Raw genomic sequence first — 18034 nt, forward strand, 5'->3', positions numbered from 1 at the left:
ACCGGCTTAACCAATGAATATAATTTTATGACATTTGGTATGAAAAAAGCGGGTGACAATTAATATAATATAAATGCTTGCCCAGTATTTAATTCTTCCAGTTAACGTGACAAATGATGTACGTTTAATAGATCATATACTCATGTCATGTGATTAATTAGAAGACAGTTTATTAGTAATATAAATAATTACAATGTTAAAGAATTATTATTTCCTTTTATCCTTAATGCGATAACCACTCCATATCAGACAAACTTTGTCATATAAGAATAAAATGACTCAAGATCATTATATGATCATTAGATAAGGTCTATGTAGGTTACATATAAATCATTCATACGAGGGTAAATAAAGAAATACTAAACAAAATCTTCAATGAATTTAATTTTTTAAAATCATTATTAATAACACCTTTAAGAAGTTTTTATTATTTTGAGGTGAAAACGAATTGCCAAATGATGAAATAAAGGCATTTTTTGTGAAATAATTATTATCTGTAAATTATTGTAGTATAAAGTATAAGAAGAAATTTTAAATATAATATGTTGTTTTTAAAACGTTCAACTAAAATACCGATATACATGAAGTTAAAAAACCTCCAGTGAATTTCCTTCTTCTGGTCAGAGGCCTTTTCTGTTTTTAAAGAATTTAAGCTTATTTTATCTTATTTCTTTACCGCAAATTAGCTGATGTGTATATATTTGCATGTAAATCAGAGTTTAATTTAAGTAGTTACATATATGTATCTACTAAATATTCTGCTTAAGGAAAATATCATATGCTATGTTCCTTAATGAAAAGCTTAGAAATAATTAAAATATATTTTGAAATTGACGATCACGTATAGATAAAAATAGGTTGGCTCATTATAAGTTTGGGAATGTAGAGAATTATCTTGTATGTAAGCACTTAAGTATTTAAAGAACATATCAGTTAAGAAGAATCGAACTTTAGTAATCAAATCATGAAAATGAATAGATTCCATGGAGTCTTTAGATATTGTAAACGTATGTGTAGTGAACGGAACTTTTTACATCTGTCTCTCCAAATGAAAATGAAAGGGCACCCAGTGACGTACCAGAGCTCATTGCTTAATTTAACTCCACATATTGCACGTTATTATTTAAGTCAGTGTTCCTATATTCAATTAGTATTTTATATAAATGATTGTACAACACATTTTCTCGAGATGCTTATTAATTTAGTTTTAATTATAATGTTAGTAAATATATATTGTCACATTCTTGTATGAGTATATTTGAAGTTTTCTAAATAAGAAAAAAATAAACGGTGGGATTCCTACGAGACAAAAAAAAACCTTAATTTAAACATTATACATTTATTTATTTAACTCTTTATTGCACACCAAATATACATAAAGATACAAAATATATTTTCTTTAAAACAAAATTGGCCAAGCAAAGGGCGGTCTTATGGCTTATAAGCCATTTCTTCCAGACAACCTTTGGGTTAGAAGAATAATGTGTATGGAAGACGGCAATATGGTGGTGCAGTAAAAACTTTCATTATGGAATAATAAAAAATACAACTCAATAAATATAGCAAATACATAAATACAAAAAATAATAATAAAAATATAAAGCCGATTATAGATATTTATAAATAAATCATATATACATACATACTTATATCTATATAGTATATGTAATAAAATAAATAAATAAATATAATAGAAAGTATAATAGGATATTAAATAACTGTATCTCAAATGTCATCATTATTAGTGTCCAAAAAGAATTTCGTCAGAGATTTTTTAAATATTTGTAAAGATTTAGATTGTCTTATGCTTAGCGGTAAGTTGTTCCAAAGTGTTATTGCCTGCACAGTGAAGGACTGCTTATAATATTTACTGCTATAGGTAGGCAGTTTTAGGATGAGGCTTCGTGATGATCGTATACTTGACTGATCTCGGTCGGATAACACAGTACAGAAGAGAGAGTGTATGCAAGTTTCGGCGACGGCGTATAGGGAGCCACTTGAGTTTTGAACGAAATTCTGAAACATGGTCATACTTTCGGAGACCGAAAATAAACCGAATAGCTAGATTTTGTAATCGCTCAAGTTTATTAAGGTTCGGTTAGATTAAGATAGCTTGCGTCCGCGTAATCGAAAATAGATAGTAGAAGGGAGTTTGCTAACATAGTTTTGGTAGGAATTGGTAATACTTTTTGTAGACGTCGCAAGGAGTTCAATGACGCGTATGCTTTCTTACTAATTTCAGTTAAATGTTCTGTTCTATATACTGAAGCCTTTACAATCGAAATTAATTTGTCGCCGCTAGTTTCAAATAAATCATAGTTGGACAAAATAAGAAGCAGTTTGTTTTTGGTAATAATAGGTAGAAGCATACAATCATTTAACGCCAATCGAAAATGCTCTATATCCCTATGGCAAATAATATAAGGCCACAAATATAGGGATTCTGGGACCAAACCCCAATTTGGACCAATAAAAAGTTATTTAGCTTTTCCGACTGAAAATTATCCGTAAAAGCTCGGAGTCTCGTGCCTCAAACACATGTAAAGCTATTGCCTCCTGCGCCTGAACTTTTTCCGGTCGCATCGCATTGCCGTCCTATCGGATATTGTGAGATCTTGAGACTCAACCTGTGTTTGCGGACAGACTTTTGACCACCGTGTTCGAAATCGTTCAACTACATCAATGCGAAAAAAATGTATGTACTATAATTTATATCGTGTATATTTACAAAGGAATCGCATAAAAATTTGAAGAAAACAAGAACTCCACTTTTGGAAGACATAACATAGACAAACTATTTGTATTTGCAAATGAATAACTCATTACCTCGTCTTTATTCGGTCATAAGACACGGTGAGAACATTATACATTAAAATGTGTAATTACCAATTAGACTAAGGAACATATTTATGATTAAGAACGATATTGCAATAAATATTTTAATAAAATTGATATCGCATGAAGCGATCTTTCTGTTCTCTTTTCTTTTCAGACATATAATTACATAAGCTTCTCTTACAATTTAATAAAACTATCTGAATACTAAAGTAAAAAGATATTTTTAATGAAATGTTAATATGTAATTCCTTTCGTAATTAACTAACACTGTGTAACAAATAAAACGAATAAAAAATTTATCGAATACTTATATACTTTGAATTTTAAACATAAAAACTTTTCCATAAACAAGTTTTTATATGTATTCAAATACAGTGTAGTACAGTTTCACACAGTATAGGTACATTTGTGAGATCATTTTTTATATAAAAAGTTCTTTATTATAACGATCATTGACAATGATCGAACAAGAGAAAGTCAAAATTTTATCATAAAAACAATGTATAAAATTGCAGTCCCTTTCGGAAAATGTATTTGTATCTTTCCTACTATTTAAATACTAAATAACCTAACACGTCCAGCTTCTCAACTATGTTATGTACTAATAAAGAAAACTATCTTATATAAATATAATTTTTGCCAAGAATAATGTAGCTTTCTATCGGGGCTTTTATTTTAAATTGGTTTATTATCTTCAGAAATTACCTCGTAATAACAAACAAATTTAACCACTATATAGTATTAGCGTAGGTAATGTATATTGTAATCGTTTATATAATAGCAAAGTTGCCTATTAGAGGTAGCGGAGTCACTTATAAAGTCCTTTGTATTCACTTTTACTTATTGGTTCAAAAAGTCAATTTTATTTCCTGATCATCGTCTTTTTGTATAACTTTTGGTGTTTTAAATTATGAGTTTGAAAAACGTAGTTATACATAACTTAAATAAGTTAAATACGAGGCTTAATAAAATTATAATATAGGTAGGTTACTTAATTTTTTTTTGGTTAAGTAATTACCTTTTGTAATCACTTTATGTACTTTGATGGCGTTTTGAATATTGTTTAGTAATCGATATGTACTTTTTCGTAATTGGTAAATACTTTCATATTAATATGTGTGGTATGTGATGTATGAAATGTGCTTTTCAATAATTAATAAAAAGAAAATTTCTCATTAGCATGTCATTTTATTCGTTAATTATATATTTACAGGTACATCAATTGATTCAGTTTACCAGGCATAGTTGGCACCGTGAGCTTTGTAGGCAATGTGAGACACGGCGGGTGCAGCAGAGTACGACACAGCTGATCTGAGGACGGGAGCGGCCGCAGCGTAGGTGGAGTAGGCAGGCGCAGCGTACGCGGAGTAGGCGGGTGCGGCGTAGGTCTTGTATGAAGAGTACGCAGGTGCGGCGTATGAGGCGATAGCTGGGGCGGCAGCGTAAGAGGCATACGCGGGAGCAGCGGCGTATGAGGCATACGCGGGAGCGGCAGCGTATGAGGCGTACGCGGGACCAGCGGCGTATGAGGCGTACGCGGGAGCGGCGTATGCTCTAGCTCCATGGGCGGTCTGGGTGGAGTATGAAGAGTAAGAAGACACAGCGGGGGCGATGGTGCGGGACACGGCCACGGCGGGAGCGGCAGCTACGGCCACAGCGGGGGCGGAGTGTACGGCGACAGCGGGAGCGGCGTAGGTCGCGACGGGAGAGCCGTGAGCGGTTTGGGTCGAGTAAGAAGAGTAGGAGGTGGTGGCTGGCGAGATGGTCTTGGTCACTACGGGAGCGGCGTAGGAGGTGGCGATGGCTGGTGCGGCAGCGTAGCTGGTAGCGATGGCAGGGGCGGCAGCGTAGCTGGTAGCGATGGCTGGGGCGGCAGCGTAGGTGGCGATGGGTGCAGCGTGTGCTGTGTGGGTCGAGTAGGAAGACACCGAAGAGACAGCGGGGCTGATGGTCTTGGTGACGATAGCGGGAGCCGCGATAGCGTGGCTGCTGTACGCTACTGGAGCGGCCGCCAAGAGGCCACTGCCGTGGGCGACGCCTAAGGCGCAAAGAGCGACGATCAACTGAAATATAGTAAAATAATTAGATTAAATACAAGTAACATAAAAATTATTTGAAAATATGATTTATAAATTAATTATATTTATAATAACCAAAATGTAAACACACCTTAGCGTACATGTTTATTCTGGTTATGCTGGCAACTGAATAATTTCTTGAGGAGTGCTCTGGTTTTTATACAAAGTTTGCTTCATATAATCCAATTCACTTTCATTGCCAAGGTAAACAAGTTCTGACTCGCTAACATAAGCTAGGGCGGTGACTCAGTGATAGCCTTTCGATTTTAATTGTGTTCCGTTTGTACAACGCTAACTTGGCATAAAGCAAAGCAGCCTTGGTCTTAGACATTGCTAAAAAAAATTTTTTTCACATATAATAGTAACATTATAGAAGCTATTCGTGTATTTAGTAAATTAGTCTTCTATGTAAAAAAAATCGTTTCCTTTTTTGTTGTGTAATTTTAAATGTGAAATTAATTATGATTGTATAATAACCCTGTATTATTTCAATATTTAATATTTCTTATTTTATTTATATTTTTCTATATTAATTGAATATCATTCCATTGAATAAAAGTTTATTAAAGTTAAATACAAAATAAATTTGTTTATTTTAGACCTTGGGCCCATATGCAAATAGTAAAATTATAACAAAAAATGTGAGTATTTTTATTAGCAATTAACAAAAATTATATACTAATGTTTCGTGTATCTCTGTAAGTCATCAGTTTCATAACGTATTATGAGGCCGTCATCGTAATCAAACGAATACGAGATTTGTTCTATTAAAGAAATTAAATATGTGAATATTAATAAAATGTAATGTTAAAATATTAAATAATAAATATTTATCTATTTATTAATAGATAAAGGTGAGTGAGTTTTTTCTTACAATTTGGTTAATTTTATTTCGTATCTTTACATAAACCGTACGTAATTACGCAAACACAAGCGAATAATTAAGTACGTACCTACTCATAACATTTGCTTTTAATTGTAAATTTAAATTTGTCATAAAACGAAATGTAAAAAATGGTGAATTTATAATAATTTTATATTGTTTCGCTAATTTCATAACAATTGACATTTATTAATGTTGAAAACATTGACGTATCAGATGCCTAAGACATACTTAACTTATATTTTAAAAAAAACTGTCGTAAACGTGATTACTGGAGATTGTGAATTTACTATCGTGAACATAGCCTGTGAATAACTTATATTGTCTACACCTGTCTACAATGTGTTACATTAATAATGAGACTATAATCCCAGCTTCTCTTCGGAATATATTTCGCAAAATCGTTCTAAATTGCGTACGTTTTAACAATAGAACTTATTTTGAATTTGCCATTAAGTACATTACTCGACTGAATATTCATTATATTGTAGTTTTAAGCTGAGAAAGTTATCTGAAGATTCAATCCAAGCATCATTGAGTAGGTAAGTATAATTCATCTCATACTCAACCGTGAAAAATAATAGCGAAGGCTGCCATGGGTGAGGGTGATTTCAGACAGGATTGTATCCAGCAATTCCCATTGGAACCTAATAATAATAAATTCCATACCATCTTAAGAGAAAAGGGTCCCAACTATGGAACACTTACTTTCTCATAAGTAAATAATTAAGTTGATTTTGTTTTTTGTAAAAGTAAATTACAAAAGCCTTGACTTTTAAACATTACCAGTATTTTGTTTCAAACTTATTAATAAATATCCTCAGGCAATTTATTGCTGTGAATTGTACTTTTGCTACCTTTCTAGGTAATTGTAAGTCTTAAGCATAGTCATATTATCAGTGTCTATTTTATCGTTTTTGTTACTAAATTATTTGTATTAAGAATAAGTTGACCACGTACGACGAAACAACAAGTGGCATTTCTACAGTTGACGCGGTCTTAAAGGTTACTAATACAATCTCATCTAATATAGACAATAAAATTAAAACCATAGCAGTTTTCTTAGATTTGTCTAAGGCTTTTGACACTGTCTCCATCCCCATCCTGCTTAACAAATTAGATTATTATGGTGTCCGTGGTCATGCTCAAGAAATGTTTAAAAGCTACTTGACTGATCGGACGCAAAGCGTTGTCATAGATAATTTTACAAGCAGCGACTTATCTCTTTCATATGGCGTCCCTCAAGGTAGTGTCCTTGGACCTACATTGTTCCTTGCCTATATTAACGAACTTTGTAGTTTGTCCATTCCAAATTGTACCATTATAACATATGCAGATGACACAGTTTTACTCATTGATGGTAAAAATTGGGTAGATGCTAAAAGACATGCTGAAGATGCTATAAGAATTGTAATAAATTGGCTGAAGTGTAACATGCTTTCTCTAAATACTGATAAAACCAAATATATAACGTTTGCCACCAGAAAGTCGTCATATCCCTCCTCGTCCTTTTTTCTTCAAGCCCATCAATGCCAGCAAACATCAGCTAACATATGTAATTGTCCTCTTCTTGAGCGAGCCGATCATATAAAATACCTTGGTGTCAACATCGACTGTTTTCTAAAATGGAACTTCCATATAGATATGGTTGCTACTCGTCTTAGAAAACTAATATTCATATTTAAGAATCTTCGTGATGTTGCAGATCTCTCACTCATGCGAACTGTTTATTATGCATTGGCTCAGTCGATTCTTATTTACTGTATTCCTGTTTGGGGAGGTGCAAGTAAAACTATTTTCATTCGTGTTGAAAGAGCGCAGAGAGCTTTACTGAAGGTATTATCTCGCAAACCTAAGTTATTCCCTACTAAAGACCGGTATGCTTTTTGTGATGTTCTAGCTGTCAGAAAGCTTTATGTTCTTCATACAGTTCTTCACAAACACAGGCAATTACCCTATGATCCAAACCTCATCACAAATAAACGGAGATCTGACTTTGTTTGCCCTTCTCATCCTGTCAAATCTGCCCTCTCTTCTCGGCTTTTCCCTTTCCTCGGCTCCTTACTTTATAACCGTTTAAATAAAAAAGTTAATATTTACCCTTTGATTTTAAGTCAATGTAAAAAATCAATAACTACCTGGCTTAAAGAACGGTCATATGATGAAATTGAAAACCTCCTAATTGTCAATAAATAAATATCGCACATGTTCACCCATACACACACACTCACACACACACACACACACACACACACATACACACACCAAAACAAACACACACACATACACACACGTTTTTTGCCTAATTTTAAGTTTAACTATAATTTTTCTTTTCGTTTTATTATTTTTATATTTGTATGGAACATCGTATTGTATTGTTCCGCGGAGGGCCTAATAACTGCGACACAGTTTAATTACTAATGCAGTTATTATGGTCACATTTGTCCTACTATGTAATTTTTACTTGTTCCTAATAAAATATTTTTATTTATTTTTTTTTTTTATTTTAACGAAGACGTTAGTACTTTTTTTTATTGGTAGGCTAAGGGCAAGAAGATATAATATTTAAATAAGTAATAAAGATAAAAATCATGGGATAAGTACAGGCCAAATAAGAGTAATATTTAAAAATTCAATAGATTTACGTACATTACGAAGCACAAGAGTTTAACATTACCATAGTCGCAAATGCAACCTTTTGTGAAAATTCTTTGACGCAAATGTAACTAACAGCAATTTTAAATCTTATTATTTGTAATGACAAAATTAAATTTACCGTGACACAGACAGTTAAATGTAAAATATTTTAATATATATTATAGGAAAAAAAAACAAAGTCAGTAATTTAAGTTGCCATTTAAATAGAAATAAAATAATTATACGATAATTTAATTTTTATTGTTATAAAACTAATATACAAATTGGTAATTTTTTTTTATTTAATCATATTGAGAAACAATTGTAATATTATCTGTGAGTTTAAAATATAATCTGCTTTTATTAGCTACAATCACTGTTGGTCTACATTTTTGAAAGGACCGGCTACATCATAATATTTCATAATCACAACCAGGACGTCTGTATCACGCTTAAGGTCATTGACCAATTGTTAGAAACAAATAAACGCAACGAACAAAATGAAGGTATTTAGGTGCATACTTGGTACGGTACAAGGCTTGTTTGTCATTTGTTTTCTTGAAGTCTTATTATCGTTGTATAAATAACAGTTCTAGAAATACATATGCTATAGAAGAAAGTGTAACCCGGAGATTTACTTACTAATCCAAAATTAATTATGTAGTTGTATGTATTACTTTATTAAGGGTGTATGAGTCAGTTAAATTACGCCAGTAATTGTCCGTTAGCATCTGAAGGTGACCACTTACTACTCAATTCAACATGTGGCCTTCTGCCAAAAAAAAACTAAATTTACTATCATCATTTAGTAACAATGAAGTTATTAGTTTCAGTTTATCTGAAGAATATAGATTATGCAATAAAATTAAATTAAATAAATCGTTAGCCGGTTAGTAAAGGTGATTTAAAACTCGGCTTATAAAAGTTATTAAAGCACTTATCCGAAACCAGGTCGAACCGGTTGTAAATATCAGTTGTTTTTTGTATGCTATCCTAACATCTCATTGAAACAGTTTTTACGATATGTTTTAATGTCTGACTTATTATTCAATTCGTAATTAATAAGTGCGACATTCGGTCTGTTGCGCTTTTTAAGTATATTTTAGTACGGGAAATAAATAGCTTATATCATGATTCCCTCCTAAAATATTAAAAGGGTGGATACTAGATCATTATAAAAACAAATACCCGTATAGATAGTTACTAATATTTGCGTAACAAGTGAGTGAGTTATAGGACATAATATCTTAATCGTCGGTGACTCGAAATGGGATGAGAATTATGAACATGACATGACGATATATGATAGTGTACCATAACTTATGTATCGATATTTTTATCGATTTCGAAATATCGATACTTTTGTATCATGCAACATAAAAACTTAAAAAGTGAATATATCGTTAAACTGTCTTCTATCATCATGTCAATGCATTTTAAAATGTGTCATGTATATATTTTAACCAAGAAAATATTTTGTTTTCTTCGAATTATTACTTCTTGGTTTTACTCCACGCAATTATTGGATCACAATTTAACTGACTAGGAAATGATAATGTGGTCAAAGCTTAAGTACGGTTGATTGCTTAAGTAAACGCGAGGCCCGAAAATGTTATTTCAGAAATTTGACACGTCTCTTGATAATGTTGACCACCCACGATCTAAATTGTTAATTGTATACAATTTACTTTTGTTACTAAAAGGAATGTATTGTTTTGTCACTTTTTTAATCTAATTAATACTCTTGATTACAAACCGAAATATAACATTTATAGGGACATTTTTTTACTTCGTAGTGTTAGAAATAATTCTTTATGCTAATACATTTATATTATAATTATATATTTAATAAACTCATATTTTTTTAGTGTATCCGTTTTCGTAAGTGTAATTGATTTTGGAACTGATATGGCTGTATAAAATAATACAAGATGTTTTCCCGCGAAAACGGATTATTAAAAAAAAACAAAAGAAAGTCGCGCATGGAACATTTTTTTTTAAATTATTGTAAAAGATTTGATTTGTAAACTTCGGGGCAATAATATAAAAATAAAACCTGAAATAAATAAATATTATACTTTCTACTGGCGTATTTAATAGTAGTAAATATATATTTCTTATTTATTGTTATTTCAATTTTATGCAATATATTGAAAGAAGGTGGTTGATTTTTATTGATATATACTCAACAGGAAAAAAATCGTATCTTTTCTACGATAAGTATAATAAAGGATAATAAAATCATATACTATTTTTATATAGCAATATCGTAAATATTAAATACATTGTAAATAATATTAACAGCCATTCACAATACTTGGGTACACATGACTGTTTAAATTTTATGTGTGTGCGTCATGTATGTACCTATGTATCAGTGTGTGATAAGTAATCAACTATTACTTTTTTTATACAAATCTATTCGAAATGAGTTTTACGATGAATGGAATGTAATCAAGGGTGGAAAAGTAATTAAGTTCTAGCTTAACGTGGTATTCAAGTTTAGCTTTTTTATATAATATTTTTTTATGTCGTAATATTAATTTGTGGTGTACCTATATAACTACTACTAATATTATAAATATGAAATTATTAGTCTGGTTGTTATCTTTTTACGGTCAATCGCTGGATTTTGATAGAATTTGATTATGAATGCACCGCCTTTCCCGACGGTTTAAAAATATCTCAGATTGGGTTGTCTGGAAGAGATGGCTAATTTTCCATAAGTCAATCCATTGGAAAACACATGAGCTAATTGTTTTACAATACACGTGAAATATATTTGTGTTTTGAGCATAATTAATAATTTGTTTCCTTTTTTGTCGATGATTGTTTTCATGGGTACGCCACTTTGAGGTCCCGGGTTCGATTCCCGGCCGAGTCAATGTAGATTACCATTAGTTTTCTATGCTGTCTTGGGTTTGGGTGTTTGTGGTACCGTCGTTACTTCTGATTTCTATAACACAAGTTCTTCAGCTACTTACATTGGGATCAAAGTAATGTACCTATATGATGTTGTCTCATATTTATTTATTTATTTATTATTTATTATTTGTATTTAATTGTGTTCCTTTTGTTTGTGGTGTACAATAAAGTATATTCAAATTTGGTATGAAGCAATCTTGAACCTCGTGGAAGGAAATAGGGTATTTGTTATACCTACCATCTGACGACCCCCTAAAACACAAGCAACACCACGAGTTATCGTGATATATAATGACATATAGAATGTCTTATGATTTTACGGGAAACAGCTAATGTAAGGACATACACATTAATGAATATTAGACCACCAATTTTTACCTGGTTGTTTTTACATTTGAGTTCATTTGAGTGATTTAATTTCCAACCCGATGCACTAAATTTGTAATTTGTTATTAAGCGGGTTCTATTTCACAATTTAGTTGAAATATTTTTTCATAAAAAATATTATCTTAATATTATAAACGGCAGTCTAATACTTATTATTAAAATGTTTAAGCTAGCTTTGCAACCGGTAAGAGTATCTCATCATTATCAAGCAAAGTGTATCAGCTTTTGTAAATAACCATGATAAATATTAATTACTGATTAAATTTTATGTGAAAGTATAGGTTTCAGAAGGTAAATTACTTTTGTGTCTTTGTAAGCCCAAATCTTAAGTCCGAGAACGAAACGAGATTTAGAATTTGCTTCTACAAAATATTCGCAACCACATTGGCACTAAATTATTTTACCTATAATAACAATCATCACAAAATATGAGATACGGTTACGTTTTAAGACTTGCAACAGACAAAATATACGAAAACAGACACATTTGAAATTGAAATACATTTTATAGATTGAAGTAATCGTAGCAACACTAAGCGTCACCAAATAAAGATTCAATTCTTCTTGAAAGCAATAGAGTAACATTATTTGATACGTGGGTGATTGATACTCGGCCAGTAAGTAGGCCTGAGGCTCCTTTAGATACTATCGGATAGCGAATTGTTTTGTCTAGCTTACTTAAAATATATCGTTTGTGTATCAGCCTTACGAGCTAATTGCAGGCTGCAGATCCTGAGATCCTCAGTTTAACCTGCCTCGAGCTAAATAATAGTTATAGGTGTAGTCAAAACAATGTAAGTACATAGCTGCGCTAAGCTTAAAAGTGGGCAGTACCTACAGCTAAATATATGAAACATGTAGGCGGACAGATCAGGATTTGAAATGTAGGTATATTTTACCTATGTAGTTTGACATTAACATTATCATCAATAAAACAAACACTTAACTTTGTGTATAAAATTTAGATGGTACTTACTTCTGGAGCTAGAGATTAAAATAGAAAAGTCCGTCCTTAATCCTTATACAAAAAATTAAGGAATAATTCTATGTGTAATTTTCAAGTTACATCATATATTAGGGCGAACGCACTTTGCCTTATAAGAAAAGTACTTAGTAACTAAATGAACAATTAATTCATATATATGACTAGTCTTCCTATAATTCTATCTTCGAAGCTTCAATACGCTTTCTGATATTCTGTAAAGGTTATTAGTACATTAGTATTAAATCAATAAAATTGGTATTATTAAGAGAATCTCTTTTTATAACCCTTCAAACCTTATTTTCTTCATACGTTCTGAACATGACTGACGACAGTTAACGAATTACAGATGTAATTGCCTGTTTATTAACTCATAATGTCCTTCATTATCTAATACCATATTTATTCTTGATTGATTCTTCTTATATTGGCTTGATTAATTGACGTATGCCAAATAAATGCTGTTTGTGCTAATCTTTTGACTATTAAATAAATACAAAATATATTTGAGTTAAAAAAAATAGTGTGTTCTTTTATTGTATCAATTATATCTCATAAGCATGCGTGAAAAGAAATAGTAATCGCTAATTATTATCTACTTTTAAAACGGCATCCATCCTAATAAAAAAAGCGTAGGACGTTTCTTATTATGAATTAGCAATTGATATAAGGCTAACTTCATATGGGCGGAGTAGTTAGACAAGATTGATCTATGCTACTATACTAAAATTTAAGAATCAATTACCAGTCTAATTTTTTTTTATATTACAGTCCTAATTAATTGAGCAAAATTATATTATAGATTACATATAAAAAAAACACGCTACGCCTCCAGAATGAACCACGTGGAGTTTAAAAATCCATAAATATCAAAGTTTAAAAGTGGAACTCGTTAGTATTTAATATGCCAAAATCTCCTAATATTCACATTATAATAATAACAAAAAATCTTAATTATATTTACGCCAAATCAATGTCTTTTTTTGAAAGAATGAGAGAGAATTTATAATATATGACCATAGTACAGTCAAATAAATAGAGACGCTCAGGGTATTCAAATACATAGACGCAACCAAAAAGTTAATAATATCGGTACCAATAAAGCTTCCTTATTGTTGTCAACAATACACTCGCTCAAAAGGTCGAGACGTTTAAAATGTCATATAGATCGTCTCAGTCAAACAGCCATAAATACGGTTAAAGGCATCTCGGCAATCGTATCCAAGCATTCTAAGTGTTCAAAAATACGGAGCACATTAGAAAAATAACCTAGCATATTATAGACTGTAAGATCTCACACTATAAAATCGACAACTAAAATTTACGACTTGTGACTAATGTTTAAAATACATTAAAAAAACAACATTTACACAGTATCACAACATCTATTTTATTTGTCTTTTAATTGACAATAATTATATATTACACATTGAATTAATGAGACCACGCTTGAAATACGTAACAAACAAAAAATTTATTATAAACTCATTTATGTGTGTCGAATCCAACTCAACAAAAAATATTTCACAAAATTAAATGGTGATAAATTTTAACCTGACAACACATTACATATTTTTTTAAATAGAGCACGGATACAACTAAGATTCAACATTCATTTGCACTGCTTTGGTATTACGTCGATATATTTATAAGTATTCATATAAATATATCGACGTAACTACTATTATACACTATTTTAGTATTTAGTTAGTCGACTAAATACTAAAATAGTATGAATAAGCCATACAGATTATTTAGAATTGCTGCAATTGAGACTATTACATTTGGGGAAGTCCTTGTATGCCACAATTTAATTTTAAATAAACAGTAATTTTACTTATGTCTTCTCCGTGTGTTTTTCTGTTCTATTAATTATATTTACAAATAAAAAAGGGGGAATTTTTTTTATTGTTTTTGCAAACTTTACTAGAAATATCGCATCTCATTTGTTTTATTTGCTTTTCAAAATGTGACTGTTGTTATTGTAATTGGCTTTCGTAACCGTAGGACCAACAGAATCGATAATTAAATATTTTAAAATATAAATTTTAAAGGTTATAATGAAATGTGCTAAGTCATTTCCTTAGTTTCGTCATAAATGATAAATACGTATTTTTTACTTACAACATATATCTCCGAGTGGAACTTCCCCATATCTATGTTTTTTAATTTGATCAGTTGTGACTAAAGAAATTGTTTGAAATATTAGTTTATAATTATACATTTACGGCCTTACTAATTAAGGTTGTTTAGCGGTTCTTTAGTGAAACATTGATTTGTCTCTTTCTAACATCATTGATTCGACATGTGCAAGAAAAGATAGCATTATTTAACTAAACAACCCCTAACCAATACAAAAAAGTTAACGAAATACGTCATTGAAATAAAACAAATTCCAAATTCAAACAACAAAAACATAAACAAAAGTATCCCTTACATTTCAACCTTTCCAAATCCTCTTCAAAATTTCTCAATTCTTAATTAAATATTACAAGTAAATCTTAATACAAAGCTTTCATGTGTCACACACAATTTATACTTAATAAAAAATAAACTCTTAAAATTATAAAGCACCAACATTTCGTGCAATATAGTGCATCACATTTGAATATGCAAATTAAACGATACTCAAGTCTTAAGCTAATTAATGTAAAGATATTTTTTTAAAATACATAGTAATCTATAATGTCAGGTGGTTCAAAATGCACACGTTAGGTGCACTACGTCACAAGTATTTTTTTTAAATACTTAGTAGGCTAATGTCATATTATAATGAGCTAATCAAACACATTTTGTAGCAAACACTTAGGCATCTCTACAACGGGAACATTAGCACACTTTGGTTTCATGGTATTGCAATGAAATTATGAATATAAATTGATACAATATTATAAAATTCTTCATGAATTTGCAATTAAAGTTGTAAACACATTATTGCCAACTATACCAGTGGAGACGCGCCATAATGTGCAACTAATAAACTAATTCGTATAATAATAAATAACGCTATTGCTTTTCCGTACTCCCTGTTTCCATACCTTATACCACATACCGAGAACGAATACGTTATGGAAATAAATTTAATTATTAAATATTACTAAGAATCTTAAAACATTGAATGGTTACTTATCATTTCCTACTACACATGACATTTAAAAACTAACCTACATATATTTGTTCATACTTTTTGGCACATGATATAAAAATCTCATATTATCATAGATATGTAGTTATACTGATTCGATCGTGTATATTTAGTTCGTAATCATATTTAATTTAAATATGATAAATTGGCATGCCAAGAAATATCAACAAGATTAAAAAATCTTCAGAATATACTCTAATTTACAACATTTAAACAACAGTCAAGCATTGGGGACAGCGGCTACGTCATATATAGGTAACTACGGAAATTTAAAAAACATCCATTCAACAGTCCCGCTTTTGTGCAATTTTTTTTTTTAATTACCAATTCCCAAATTCGTATAACCATATAGGGGAACTCCGCGCGACCTCGCTCGCTCCTCACAGAAACGTAACTGACAATTATTACTATTGACATGAGACAATTATACGTCACTGTATCTCTTCCGTATTCGCTGTTTATCAGAGAACGACATTAATTTTAAACGCGACCTCGATAAACAGTCAAAAAGCGAAACCAGTCAGCGACGTCCGCCCTCCCTATAGTTATATCTATAGGCAAGATTTATTCATAGCTACAAAAACGATTTTGATATATCGAATAGATTTTGTTAGTAACAATGTTGAGATGAAAATAATATTCTTATAAATTAACTGAATCATATAATGAGACAGCGTTTTATTTAATAATTTACCCTGAATCCTAACTAACCATACCACTTTTTTTTTAATTGTATAAAATTAATGTCTTTGTATATAAACCCGTATAAATTGTCAATAATCAAGAAGTATAGTTGGCCAAATAAGCCATATTTGCCAAAAATCTAAAAAAATATCAAACATTTATTTTGGACCGCTCTTTAAAACAAAATATTTAAGTTAGCTGTTAACATTTTGATACCAGCAACGAACATTACGATAAAAGAGTTTCTTTTAAAAAATTAAAACACACCTTATTTCATTCAAGACTTAAATTAGACAAATGTCAGTACTAAGCAATAAAACCTTTTTTTAATAACCTCTAGAGTAAATATTGTCCGATGAAGTCAATATCAACTATAATAATTACTGATAACAATACGTAGGGTAATATTCATTGCTAGTATCGATTTATAGATAATGTAAAGGACGTAGGTGCACGAGGGAACTAATTGCATTCCATTTTTAAAATTTTGCCATACCCTTTACAATTCACTTTTACTTTCGTCCATAACTCTAAAGATTGTCACTTAACTTTAGAAGGACACTTCGCAAAATCAACTACGAAACACGTAAGACCGGTTTCTGAAAGACTTAGGCCATGTTTACACATAATGTTCACGGTAAGACGAATACACGTAATTAACTCAGATTCGAATCGAGATCCACGTGTTATTCGGAAGGTGGTTTAAGAGATTGCTGAAACGTTAGAAGAAAGAATTAAGATTTGAGGTTCCAATATTTCTATTATTCAATATTCCGGTCTCAATTTTTGTACTTTTGAGGAATACTACACACATTTCGGAAAACTCAGGACGCAATCAACGTCGAGAATTCCTCGACAAATAGTGTGAATTTTAATAATTTAGTTCCAAAATTGCATGATAATCAAAATTTTATGAAACATTAGTGTTGTTGGGACATACATATAATTCAATAAAAAGTCCTTAATGGAATTATAAACAACACAAGCTCAATTGAAATTAGGCAGTCAAATTTTAAGTACGGTTTATGAGAGCAAAATATTATTCGAACATAGAAATAATCCGTATGGGCGCGTAAATAACTTTACAATTCCGAAAGTATTTTTGTATAAAATTGATGATATATGATTATGTACTTAGACATTTATAAACTTATACAGTTCATATGAAAGAAGGTTAAAAAGGATAGAAAATCAGAGGCAGAACTGTGAAAACAACACGTGGAACACTCATATCTACAAATCGATGTATCGAATTACAAATATATTTAATCAGCGATTAATCGATTCAATTTTTTTTTCTTCAGTCTTTCAAAAATCGGCCGATCTACATATATCTAATCTACGACATCAATCATATTGAATTCAAGATTTAATCACACCTAGATAGCACATAAAAGCAACGTTAACCATTGAAGCCTTATTCTAATTGACAAGAGTCAAAACAATGAGCACAATACTATTTCACCGTGTCACGT

The 18034-nt window shown here is 31.0% G+C and overlaps 1 protein-coding gene across 1 annotated transcript; it reads right to left on the reverse strand.

Annotated features, from left to right (window-relative positions):
- Window positions 1–4006: 4006 nt before the first annotated feature.
- LOC124543643 (cuticle protein 16.5-like) lies at window positions 4007–5097 on the reverse strand. Its single transcript, XM_047121903.1, has 2 exons — window positions 5008–5097; window positions 4007–4901 (listed from the first exon to the last, which is right to left on the reverse strand). The coding sequence occupies exons 1-2, from the start codon at window positions 5017–5019 to the stop codon at window positions 4071–4073; spliced, it is 843 nt and encodes a 280-aa protein (XP_046977859.1). The 5' UTR covers window positions 5020–5097; the 3' UTR covers window positions 4007–4070.
- Window positions 5098–18034: the final 12937 nt, after the last annotated feature.

Source organism: Vanessa cardui, chromosome 3 (genome assembly GCF_905220365.1).
Source record: "Vanessa cardui chromosome 3, ilVanCard2.1, whole genome shotgun sequence".
In the NCBI taxonomy this organism is placed as follows: domain Eukaryota; kingdom Metazoa; phylum Arthropoda; class Insecta; order Lepidoptera; family Nymphalidae; genus Vanessa; species Vanessa cardui.